Source organism: Microcaecilia unicolor, chromosome 4, assembly GCF_901765095.1.
Source record: "Microcaecilia unicolor chromosome 4, aMicUni1.1, whole genome shotgun sequence".
NCBI lineage: Eukaryota > Metazoa > Chordata > Amphibia > Gymnophiona > Siphonopidae > Microcaecilia > Microcaecilia unicolor.
Genome location: NC_044034.1, coordinates 198,611,308 through 198,624,850, shown reverse-complemented (window position 1 = coordinate 198,624,850; position 13,543 = coordinate 198,611,308). Strand labels below are relative to the sequence as shown.

Sequence of the window (13,543 nt, the reverse complement as noted above, 5' to 3'; positions counted from 1 at the left end):
AGTCTATAGGCAGGCGGAAAGCAAAGTCCAGGTCCAGGCCAAGGGTCACAGGCACAGGAAGCAAGCAAAGTCAAAGTCCAGGAACAGGCAGGGTCCAACACAAAGGAAACTTTCAGAGGAACTCCAACAAACCACCAGGAACTCATGGATGACCTTTGATACCAAGGCAGGGCAAGCAAGGCTCACAGAAGCTAATAAGCCCCTCAGCAGCTGACCCACAGCTGCAGTAAATCACCAGCCAAGTAAGGGTGCTGTTCCAGAAAAACCCAGCAGAGCAAGGCTGGCAACCTGGAAAATCCAGACCGGACTCACTGAAGTTTGGAACATGGAAGACAGCAGAAAACAGTCCATAGCAGCCACCAGTTCTGGCCACCAGAGGGCAAGGAGAGCACCCACATGGAAAGCAGACACTTCTTATCTATAATTTGGAATTGTAACCCTTTCATATTTGCTCATTTCATATTTGTTTACTTCATCTTACTATGCAAGACCATGTTCTCTATGCAATACTACTGTTATATAATCTGGTAAGACATTGTAAGCCACATTGAGCCTGCAAATAGGTGGGAAAATGTGGGATACAAATGCAATAAATAAATAAGAAGGGCAGGGGGAGGGAGGGACCCGGAGCCCTGAGTGTACACCCCCAAGGTAAAGGGCCTGAAGCCTGAGACAACAGCAGCTGCCCTCTCCTGAAGAGCTATGTAATTGTTTTTAAGTAGAAGTCAAAACTCCCTAAGACCCCGTGAAGGAGACCCAAACCACAAGGCTAACATGGGGCCAAAAACTAGGGCAAACACTAAAGTGGAGCAGGGTTGCACAGAATCACCCACCTCTGCTGTGAGATTGAGAAATACTGAGCAGGTCAGGGATGGGTTGCACAGTCCCTTATACGCAATAGTTCTGTCTCCCTCTGCTGATAAGAATGCATATTACCCGCTCATAGGGAATGGTCTAGAGCAGAGATAAGGAACCACTGGCTCAGTTCTATTTTAATTCCTTTATGTTGTATATAATTTTAAAATAGTTTTGACATGATTTATATTGTTAACATTATGCATACGTATTATTGTGTATTATATATTTTATATTTATTAGATTTGTTTTTATTATAGACTCCTAAGTCAGCAGTGCTGTGTCAAGTCAAAGCCACGTTGCACCACTGCTTAACAAGAATTTTTCTACTAAATTTTGGTTTGACTATCCCATTGTCTGTGAGCCTTTTTCTGTTTCCCGCTCCTTGGTGCTTCTGCTTTTCCCAAACCCACCCCTTTCCCACAGCCCACATCTTCACAAATTTCAACAGGGTCAGAACAGACTTTAAAGCCAGAAGAAAACAGCTAAATCATCAGATTTCAGTATATTATTTATTTATTTGTTGCATTTATACCCCGCTCTTTCCAGCTCGGTAGCAGGCTCAGTGCGGCTTACATAGTATGGAATTACACAGTATCAAAGAAAGAACACAGCTGTAGCAATAGTAGAAGTATGATGTGGTTGTTAGGAAATAGGTTGAAATAGGTGAAATGGGCAGGGGATGTAGGGGTAGAAGAAGTAGGAGTGGTGTAGAGTGGGTTCATAGATTAAGTCTGGTCATTTGGGTAGGCTTGTTTGAAGAGGTAAGTTTTTAGCAACTTCCAGAAGGGTAGATGGTTGCTAACTGTTCGAATGGGTCTTGGTAAGGCATTCCAGAGTTGGCTGCCTATAACGGAGAAGTTGGATGCGTAGTACGTTTTGTACTTGAGACCTTTGCCATTGGGAAGGTGTAGATTGAGATATGTTCGAGAGGATTTTGATCCGTTTCTAGCTGGTAGGTCAATTAGGTTGGTCATGCAGCTCTGAGATTCTCCGTAGATAATCTTATGAATCAGTGATTGGACTTTGAAGTTTATTCGTTCATTGACAGGGAACCAATGGAGTTTTTCACGAAGAGGTGTTGCGCTTTCAAATCGTGATTTACCAAAAATGAGTCTGGCTGCCATGTTCTGGGCGGCCTGAAGTTTTTTCAGGATTTGGGCCTTACAGCCAATGAAAATGCTGTTGCAGTAGTCAGCGTGGGTAAGTACAGTGGATTGTACCAAATTGCGGAAAGTTTTTAGGGGGAGATATGGTGTTACTCGTTTCAGCACCCACATCATGTTGAACATCTTCTTCGTCATGACTTTTGCGTGAGTTTCCAGAGTTAGGTGATTGTCTAATGTTACTCCTAGGATTTTTAGATTGTCGGATATGAGGATTGAGACATCAGGGGAGGGTAGTTGAGAGGAGTGTAGAGTATTGGGATGAGAGGATTAGGCATTGTGTTTTCTCCTTATTCATTTTCATCTTAAAAGCGTTAGCCCAAGAGGCTAAGATGTTCATGCCAGTGATTATTTTATTGGAGATTTCTGCTAGGTTGGATTGGAAAGGGATGAATATGATAACGTCATCTGCATAAATGAAGGGGTTTAGTCTTTATTTATTTATTTTATTTATTGTATTTGTATCCCACATTTTCCCACCTATTTGCAGGCTCAATGTGGCTTACAGAGTTCTGTTATTGTCATTCCAGGATAGCAAGTACAATTAGTGATATACAAAGATTAAGTAAGGGGAAAAAGAAGAGAGTTGGGTGGGTAGGTATAGCAGGTAAATTTACTTGACTGGTTGGGTTGGCGAGGTAGTTTAGTAAGGCTATGGGTTTTCTTTGTAGGCCTTGTTGAAGAGAGATGTCTTCAGGGATTTACGAAAGTTGGTTACTTCGTCAATAGATTTCAAGTCAGTAGGTAATGCATTCCACAACTGCGTGCTCATGTAAGCGAAGGTAGTGGCATGTGTCAGTTTGTATTTTAGTCCTTTGCAGCTGGGGAAGTGCAGATTGAGAAATTTGCGGGATGATCTTTTACAGTTTCTGGGAGGCAGGTCCACGAGGTTTAGCATGTAGGTTGGGGCGTCTGCGTGGATGATTTTGTGAACAATCGTACATATCTTGAACGCGATACGCTCCTTAAGTGGGAGCCAGTGAAGTTTCTCTCTTAGGGTTTTGCACTTCCATATTTTGTTTTTCCGAATAGGAGTCTGGCAGCGGTATTTTGGGCTGTTTGGAGTTTTTTTGATATTCTGCTCTTTGCAGCCAGCGTACAGTGCGTTGCAGTAGTCCAAGTGACTTATTACCATTGATTGTACTAGGATACGGAAGATGTATCTTGGGAAGAAAGGTTTTACTCTTTTGAGTTTCCACATAGAGTATAACATCTTTTTCGTCGTATTCCTCACGTGGGTATCGAGTGTGAGGTTTCGATCAATGGTAACGCCAAGTATTTTCAGATTTTGTGAGACGGGAAGAGAACAATATGGTGTCGTTATAGTGGTGAATTTGTTTGTGTTGTGTTGTGAAGCGAGTACAAGACATTGTGTTTTTTCTGCATTAAGTTTTAGCTGGAATGCGTCCGCCCAGGAGTGCATGATTTGGAGGCTTTGGTTGATCTTGCTGGTGATTTCTTTTAGCTCATGTTTGAATGGGATATAAATTGTGACATCGTCTGCATATATGTAGGGGTTGAGGTTCTGACTGGCTAGTAGTTTGGCGAGAGGTATCATCATTAAGTTAAAGAGGGTTGGTGAGAGGGGGGATTCTTGGGGAACTCCACATTCAGGTGTCCATGGGGCTGATATGTCCGTGTGCGTTTTTACTTGGTATGATCTTGTGGTCAGGAATCCTCTGAACCAATTGAGAACTGCACCTACTACTCCGAAGTATTCTAGTATATGTAATAGTATTCCATGATTAACCATGTCGAAGGCACTGGACATGTCGAATTGTAAGAGGAGTATGTTGTTGCCAGTTGCAATTTCTTGTTTAAATGAGTTCATTGCAGACACTAGAACAGTTTCAGTGCTGTGATTTGATCGAAATCCTGATTGAGATTCGTGTAGAATTGAGTGTTTATTTAGGTATTCAGTGAGTTGTTTCGTCACTATGCCCTCCATAACTTTGGTTATGAGTGGGATAGATGCTACTGGGCGATAATTGGTTAGGTCCATTGTGCTTTTCTTAGTGTCCTTAGGCAGAGGGGTAAGTAAGATGTTTCCTTTATCTGTGGGGAAGAGGCCATTTTGAAGCATGTAGTTTATGTGTTTCGTGAGGTCTGTTTTGAATTGTTTAGGGGCCGATCTTATTAGGCTAGTAGGGCAAATGTCTAGTTTGCATTGCGATTTCGCGTATCTTCCGAGTCATTGAGAGATTTCATCTGACGAGAGCGTGTCAAAGTTTGTCCATGATCGGTCTGCTGGGTGTTCCCCGGGTATTGGGTCTAGACATTCAAGGATGTCTGTGTACTCACTTACGTTGCTAGGTATCATGAGTCGGAGCTTTATAATTTTTTCGTTGAAGTAATTTGCAAGATTGGTTGCAGATGGGGTGTCTGTATTATTGGAGGTCATCGGTGTAGTATTTAGTAGTTTGTTTACGAGTAAGAATAGTTTGTGTGTGTCCTTGTAGTTTGGTCCTATTTTGGTTTTATAGTAAATTGTTTTGGTTTGTCTGATAGTGTATTTGTATTTTCTTTGTAGTTGTTTCCAGGCTTTGTGTGTGTGTTCGTCTTTTTTCTTACTCCATGCTCTTTCTAATCTTCTGACCTGTGTTTTTAGTTCTTTCAATTCTTCGTTAAACCATGGTATTGAGTTTTTTTCTATGTGAGGTTCTGGTTTGAAGTGGTGCTATGCTGTCTAGTAATGTTCTGCATCTGTTGTCCCATTCTTGGAGGAATTGGGCTGATTCTATTGGTGTTGTCCATTCGTCGATGTAGAATTGTTGCCAGAATGTGGCTGAGTCTATTTTGCCTCTCGTGGTATAGGTTTGTTGCTCTCGTTTTTGTTCTCCAATGAAGAGAGAGGTTTGCTCTGTAGTGATCGGACCATGGCGTGGCTGTCCATTTTGTTTCTATTAGTGTGAGATTTGGTTCTGATGAGAATTTGTGGGTGATGATATCTACAGTGGGGGAAATAAGTATTTGATCCCTTGCTGATTTTGTAAGTTTGCCCACTGACAAAGACATGAGCAGCCCATAATTGAAGGGTAGGTTATTGGTAACAGTGAGAGATAGCACATCACAAATTAAATCCGGAAAATCACATTGTGGAAAGTATATGAATTTATTTGCATTCTGCAGAGGGAAATAAGTATTTAATCCCTCTGGCAAACAAGACCTAATACTTGGTGGCAAAACCCTTGTTGGCAAGCACAGCGGTCAGACGTCTTCTGTAGTTGATGATGAGGTTTGCACACATGTCAGGAGGAATTTTGGTCCACTCCTCTTTGCAGATCATCTCTAAATCATTAAGAGTTCTGGGCTGTCGCTTGGCAACTCGCAGCTTCAGCTCCCTCCATAAGTTTTCAATGGGATTAAGGTCTGGTGACTGGCTAGGCCACTCCATGACCCTAATGTGCTTCTTCCTGAGCCACTCCTTTGTTGCCTTGGCTGTATGTTTTGGGTCATTGTCGTGCTGGAAGACCCAGCCACGACCCATTTTTAAGGCCCTGGCGGAGGGAAGGAGGTTGTCACTCAGAATTGTACGGTACATGGCCCCATCCATTCTCCCATTGATGCGGTGAAGTAGTCCTGTGCCCTTAACAGAGAAACACCCCCAAAACATAACATTTCCACCTCCATGCTTGACAGTGGGGACGGTGTTCTTTGGGTCATAGGCAGCATTTCTCTTCCTCCAAACACGGCGAGTTGAGTTCATGGCAAAGAGCTCAATTTTTGTCTCATCTGACCACAGCACCTTCTCCCAATCACTCTCGGCATCATCCAGGTGTTCACTGGCAAACTTCAGACGGGCCGTCACATGTGCCTTCCGGAGCAGGGGGACCTTGCGGGCACTGCAGGATTGCAATCCGTTATGTCGTAATGTGTTACCAATGGTTTTCGTGGTGACAGTGGTCCCAGCTGCCTTGAGATCATTGACAAGTTCCCCCCTTGTAGTTGTAGGCTGATTTCTAACCTTCCTCATGATCAAGGATACCCCACGAGGTGAGATTTTGCGTGGAGCCCCAGATCTTTGTCGATTGACAGTCATTTTGTACTTCTTCCATTTTCTTACTATGGCACCAACAGTTGTCTCCTTCTCGCCCAGCGTCTTACTGATGGTTTTGTAGCCCATTCCAGCCTTGTGCAGGTGTATGATCTTGTCCCTGACATCCTTAGACAGCTCCTTGCTCTTGGCCATTTTGTAGAGGTTAGAGTCTGACTGATTCACTGAGTCTGTGGACAGGTGTCTTTCATACAGGTGACCATTGCCGACAGCTGTCTGTCATGCAGGTAACGAGTTGATTTGGAGCATCTACCTGGTCTGTAGGGGCCAGATCTCTTACTGGTTGGTGGGGGATCAAATACTTATTTCCCTCTGCAGAATGCAAATAAATTCATATACTTTCCACAATGTGATTTTCCGGATTTAATTTGTGATGTGCTATCTCTCACTGTTACCAATAACCTACCCTTCAATTATGGGCTGCTCATGTCTTTGTCAGTGGGCAAACTTACAAAATCAGCAAGGGATCAAATACTTATTTCCCCCACTGTAGTGTGTGTCCTTTGTTGTGGGTGGGTTGCATGTTTGGTCAGTGGAGTTCCCATAGTTGGAGGAAGTCCTTGCATTCGCGTACGTTACTTAGGTTGGTATCTTCAAGGTGGAGATTGATGTCTCCTGCTATGAGAAGGTTCTGGGTGGAGACGCAAGTATTCGATATGAAGTCCATAAAGTGCGTTTGTGAATCTTCCCAATTGCCCGGGGGTCTGTAAAATAGGATCAGGTTTAGGTGGTCACGTAAGGTTGGGTGGTTGATTCTGACCGAGGCTATTTCAAGTTGGGGAAGAATAGGTTCTGCTGTTGTTGTGACTGTGAATTGAGATTTATAGATTATGGCTATGCCTCCTCCTCTTTTTCTGTTCCTCGTCCAGTGGGTAATTTTGTATCCTGGAGGGCAGAGCTCTAAAATTATAGGATCTCTGGAGTCATGGATCCAAGTTTCGCTAATAAGTAAGAAATCGAGATAGTCAGTTGTGATCCAGTCGGTTATTATCGTGGTTTTATTGACTGCCTATCTGGCATTGATGTAGCCTATTTGTATTAGTTGGTGAGGTTCAGTTGGATTCGAGGTAGTGATGATTTCTATCAGTTGTCTATTTTCTTGATATGTGATTTTGTTGGATCCTTTCATTCCTTTCTGTTGATGGTGTCCGTGGGTATTAGGTTTGTTGTGCCATTTTATAATTTTTTTGGGTAGGCATATTGTGTAGGGTTTGCGTGAGTGATTTATGTATTGTGGGAGTATTGTTGTCCGTGCTAGGGGATGTGAGTGTGTGGTGGATTAGAGAAAGACAGTAGATAGTTAGGAGTAGTTTGCTGGGGTTCATATCAGTGATACTTCGTGTAATGTAGTGGGGGTATGTGTGGGTAGTATTCAGTCCATGTTTAGATAGGGTCTTGGCCAAGGGGATCATCATAAGATTGAAGAGGATCGGGGATAGAGGCGATCCTTGGGGAACTCCGCATTTTGATGACCAAGCAGACGAGATTGTTGTGGTTGATTTGACTTGGTAGGATCTTGTGGTGATTAAACGTTTTGTCCATTTAATGATGTTTCCGCCGATCCCTAGTTTGCCCAGTAGTTTTGTAAGAACGTCATGATTTACCATGTCAAATGCGCTAGATAAGTCGAACTGCAGAAGAAGTATGTTGTTTCCAAATGACATTTCTTTTTGAACTTGGATATTACGGTGAGTAGTACCGTTTCAGTGCAGGCCTAAAGCCCGATTGTGACTCATGCAGTATGGAGAATGTTTGTATAAATTAGTTGAGTTGGGAGGTTACTCTGTTTTCCAACTCTCACTGATAAGTCTCACACTCTAAACTTTGGCAAGTTCACTAAAGCAAAATGTATTTTCACAAATCACTCACAAATTCCTATTCAATGAGAATGTTTTATTCAGTAAATCAGTATTTCCTAGTATCCATGCACACTCCTGTTTTTTTCTTTTATCTCAAAAAAAAAAAAATCTGAATTTCACTCAGGAACTCTTTCAACACGTCTCGTATAAACTTCCTCTTTGAACCTATTGCTTGAACCATCAACCAATCAAACGACGTAGCTGTCTCCAGGTCACCTGATAATTATGCACATTTCCCAGCAGGCATGTCATCTCAGCGTACATGCTCAGAAAAAAGCTTTCAACCAGCCAGAACATTTACATATTTTAAAAACCATCACTACTATTTATTTTATCACTCCCCTGTCTCATTGCACACCACCTCCAAACCTGTTCTCTATAATTCAAGGCATTACCAAAAGCCTTGAAAACTACATACGACCACCTAAACTTCCAGAAAAAACTAAAAACTAGCCTGTTTAAAAAGGCATACCCTACCAATCCAACATAAATGCCTTATCTCTGCAACACAACAAAACTAAAGTACGTAATGGACAAAACACAACTCTTCTGTTGTACGATTCCCTAATGTGGCTGTGTCACATGAACTTTATCTTACCACAATATCACTTTGTATTTGTTTACACCGGAGACTGCAAACACCTCTCCGGTACTATGTAAGCCACGTTGAGCCTACAAATAGGTGGGAAAATATAGGATACAAATGTAACAAATAAATAATTTGAACACTGTTCAAGCTCACCCCGACTTAAATGTTCTTCCCACACCAAGGGCACATAAACCACCGGTTGTATCATCTCAAACAACTTCAGCACAATCAGCGTTTATGTAGGTATTTTCATGGAGCTAACAATAGCAAGAGTGCTATGGCATGGATGAGAATAACCCATAGATAAGATGACCATGGTTTATTGATGGGATTTTGAAATCAAATTTCTCAACTTATACATGACTATATACAATATATCTTTTGTTCTGGATCTGAATTACTGGTAAATATAACTTTACATTAAGGACAAAGATACATAAGTATAAAATGATAAATTTACCATATATTGCAATGTTTTCTAATTTGAAGCTGGAATCTGAGTCTGTATATTTTTACCAACTCCACCCAAAATTGCTTCCACTTCCGACTCCACAGCTCTGGGAGAAACATCTGTTTCCTTCCAGGCCTCAACCACCGTCAATTCTGCTGTGTTCAAACAATGTCTAACTAAAGATATTTGCAAAATAGTTAAGCCAGGATTAATAGAAAAATCCCTGGATCCCATGGAGCTTGAAGCCCAGTGAGCCAATTTATCTGGAACGGAATTCTTTTCCAAAAGGCTTTGGCTCTTGGACAAGTTCACCAGATATGGCCCAAAGCATCTTTACTCCACAGTCTCCAACAAATCAAAGGACTAAGATGATCTAGAGTCAAGTACCATCAGTACATTATCTTAACATTATTCTCTTGGACATTAGATGTCATTTCTATCTTGGCCAATGCAGTTTCTGTTGCCTACCAATTTAGAAGGTTCACAGGCAATCCCAAGTTTTTGTTCCCACTTATTTGGTGCCTTAACTCTACAGGACCTGGGTTTCTAAGATACATTATACCTACGAAGTGTTTAGTCTCTATGCCTCTTTTATACCCATGAAGTGTAGTCTCTATGCCTCTTTTATACCCATGAAGTGTAGTCTCTATGCCTTTTTTTTCCTTTTTAAACAGAGTTTAAAACTTCAATTAAAGTATCCCTCTGCTCAACTGACACACAGTTTCTCCAACTGGGGTAGGAGTTGCTTCAGTAACCAGTCCATAAACTGCATAGCCAGCCTGTCACCATCCGCTGGAGACAAAGAAATACTGGGTAGTTAAGGCTGCTTGGTGCCCTTAAGGGGCAAATCAAACAGAACTATTTTATTTCTCTGTCTCCATCCACTGGCCGATGGAAGCAAACCACAGGGTCTGGACTGTTCTAGTGAGGACTCTAAGGAAACACTACTACTACTTATTTCTATAGCGCCACTAGACATACGCAGTGCACTATTTTAAAAATTCCTGTTTAGTGCAACACAGTTCCAACCCAATTTACAAGCCGCTGTGAAAAGGACTTAGGAGTAAACAGTGGACACCAAGCCTAATTGTTTAACTTACAGCTAACTTTTCTTCTTCCTCTGTCTCACTGTGCCACTCACATTCTGCATCTGTAGGTTCCACTTCACCACTGACAATACTTCGTCTCTGCATTAACAAAACAAAGCACAATTATAATTGTACTTGCATAAGTTGATATATATTAACACACAGAAATCTGCCTGAGAAAGTTTCAGAATTTTCTGAGATTAAATTGAGATTAGATGTCACACATCTAGTGGTTGGGAATATCAATGTTACCATGAACACTCATATTCCTATCAGGCAACTTGTTTCTGGAACTCTTTACTATTAGGATCTAAGATTAGAAAGTTTATATGGTTTATTTCATAAGAATCTTAAAACTTTCTGTTTCATGAATATTTAGTAGTAAATGTTGTAATAACAGACCTCTCGACCTAAATTTTGGGCCCTGTTTACAAAGGAGCTCTAAAAATTAGCACGTGCTAACCATGTAGATGCTCTTAATATTCCTATGGGCATCTAAAAAATGCTAGCGCACCTTTGTAAACTGAGCCCTATATTTGTAATCATTCAACTAAGTTTAAGCATTATTGGTGTACACGACTTCGGACCCATTTGAGGAAATTAGTGGTACATTAAGTGATAGATTAGATTAATATGAGTTTATGCTCACTAATGTATACTCTCCAGCTGCTTTTATTAGTGGGTGGGGGGGGGGTGTTTTTTTTTTTAGTTGAAATGGTCTTCTGAAGGAATTGTGTTTAGTTATCTTGTTTTGTTAAGATTCTGGGGAGTATAATTATAAAATCCTAAATCATCATCAAGTTCAAGGTGAAGAACAATCACACATTATATACAGGTACTATTATTATGACTGTGGACAGGATGCTGAGTACAAGCTGCTTGACCTGTGTTTGATTTTAATCTAAAATAGAAGGTAGTGGAGTACACTCAATACAATAATACTTTTTTTTTTATTTTTTGTTACATTTGTACCCCGCGCTTTCCCACTCATGGCAGGTTCAATGCGGCTTACATGGGGCAATGGAGGGTTAAGTGACTTGCCCAGAGTCACAAGGAGCTGCCTGTGCCTGAAGTGGGAATCGAACTCAGTTCCTCAGTTCCCCAGGACCAAAGTCCACCACCCTAACCACTAGGCCACTCCTCCACTCAATCTCACACCAATATATATATATATTTTTTCAGTAAGAGAACATTCAAACTCTAAACACATGGAGGAAAAGCCTCAGTCAATTCTCACTATATCAATCAATGGCATTCAAGGGTTACAATGTCTATCAGCATAAAAAAACCTCCTGTGCACTTTATTCTTATAGTTATTATCAAAAAACTTTATGCTTCACAGCATATCACTCAAAAAGAAAAGTACTTAACTTTTGTATTTTCATTTTACTATCACAACAGTCTACCATGAATGCTAAGATTAGCAGAATCTTGAAAAAAAAATTAAATTAAAGCTGATAGGCTTAAATTACTATAAGGTTTATTTGATGAAAAAGAGAATAGTAAAATTGCCTCCTTAGCCTTAAAGTTATTCCTTTCAAAACCTTTCCATTCGGTATCGTTTTAAAGAATAGAAAGGTATGCCAAGGGAAGCACCTTATATAACTCAACCAACTAAATCATTAGTAATTTTACCCACCAATTCAGTAATGATCCTTGCCTGGGAACAACTGACGCTCTGGAATTTGGAGAACATACACCCCATTTCTAGTCAGTAGGAGTTACATTCACTAATGGCTAGCACATCTTTCCAGCAAGGGCTGTCAATGCTGCCTATACGAGGGACTTCAAATGAACACTCTTAAGATTAGACATTTAGGGTCACTAGTTGAACTCTTTAGGAGTCACACAGCTCTGAATTATTGCATATGAGATATCCGAGTTGTTATAATTTGTCTCATCATCTGATTTTCATATTTGTTTTTCTTCTTAAGAGTATTGCTGTTATGACCTATTTTTAAGCATGACTATATTTTACTTGCTTATTTGGAAGGTATGTTGGTATTATACTTAGTCCTCATTTTACTTGTTCAGTGTGCCTGAGTAACTTGACAATTCACTTTTAAAATTTGTCATTCCTATTTCTGGTGTCTCTTTAGTTGGAATTATGTAAACAAGTTATTTATGTATTATATTCACTTATTTTATTTTTTATTAAGAAACCCCTGACAAAGACTGTTTGTTGAAACATGGCCCGTGTTGAGTCTGTCAGCATTGTACTACTGGAAAATAAACTTTGGTGGCCCTGGACATTGTAGTTGGCTTTTTCCACTCTTCTTGGTTTGTTAATGCTGCTTCCACAGCAGCCTCATTCTAGCTGGACACGAGAATGAAAAACTAAGCCCAAGAACTTAATCTGTCTTTTGCACTGCAATGGCCATGAAGCTGGCCTAGCCGGCATTCTGAGGAGAGATCCGTTTTCATTTTGCCCACAAGAGTAAAATCTCAGTTGGCCCAAAAGCTTTGAAGGGGAGCTATCTCGTAGAATTCCAGGTTAGTGAGGAAAGGAGGAAAAAAAAAAAAAAAGACGACTATGAAGACCCTCTCAAGAGCTCTTTTTGTCAAGTCGTTACCACATTACACCATCTTTAGCCACTTTACATTGGCTTCCATTGATTCGATGTATTAAGTTTAGACAATTCATCAGGCGTTATTATAGAGAGGTGCCCATATATCTTAATACAGCTCTGAAAGTGTACTGTCCTTCCCATTTTATATCTGAAGGTACCACCTACTCCATATTCCATCAATTAGGTAGCATCACTTAGCTGAGTCCTGCAATTTCTGGGCCAATAGAATGGAACACACTGACAAAGGAATTGTGAATAAGATTCAGTGTTGATAAATAATCTACGAATGTGAAGGCATTTTTGTTTAGTGAAGCTTATATCTAATAATGGAAACACGTTTCCATTATTTACGTTTTTGATTTTTTTTTTATATCGCAAGTGATCTCCGAGGCGACTATGCGGTTTACAATTTCTATTACAGGTACTTTGAACTGTCCCTAATGGGCTCACAACTAACTTATATATTGTACCTGAGGCAATGGAGGGCTAAGTGGCTTGCCCAGGGTCACAAAGAGCTGAAGAGGGAACTGAACCTGGTTCTCCAACCCACTAACCGTCAGACAGCAAAGAGAATCAAACCCGGTTCCTCAGGTCCGCAACCCACTGCACTAACCATTAGACCACTCCCCCACATGTATCTGATGAAGCTAAGTAGATAACAGTAGTTGGTTAGTGGCAGGCTAATTTACACTAATGTTGTGTAGTGAATTTGTGACTAGAATATGTATAGTAATATAGTAGATGATGATGGCAGATAAAGACCTGTACAGTCCATCCAGTCTGCCCATGATAAACTCATACCATACGGTATGATGTGATACTTCATATGTATACCTGACCTTGATTTGTCCTTGCCATTGGGTAGAAGTCTGCCCAGCACGGTCCTTGTTCTACAACTTCAGGAGCTGTCA

General features: G+C 40.8%; 1 protein-coding gene across 1 annotated transcript in view; it reads right to left on the bottom strand.

Moving 5' to 3' along the window:
- The window catches only part of NAP1L4 (nucleosome assembly protein 1 like 4), a 481,814-nt gene that overhangs the window by 338,056 nt on the left and 130,215 nt on the right, over positions 1–13,543 (bottom strand). The window contains 1 exon segment of the mRNA XM_030201119.1: positions 10,075–10,161. Within this exon segment, the coding sequence (XP_030056979.1) occupies positions 10,075–10,161 (87 nt within the window).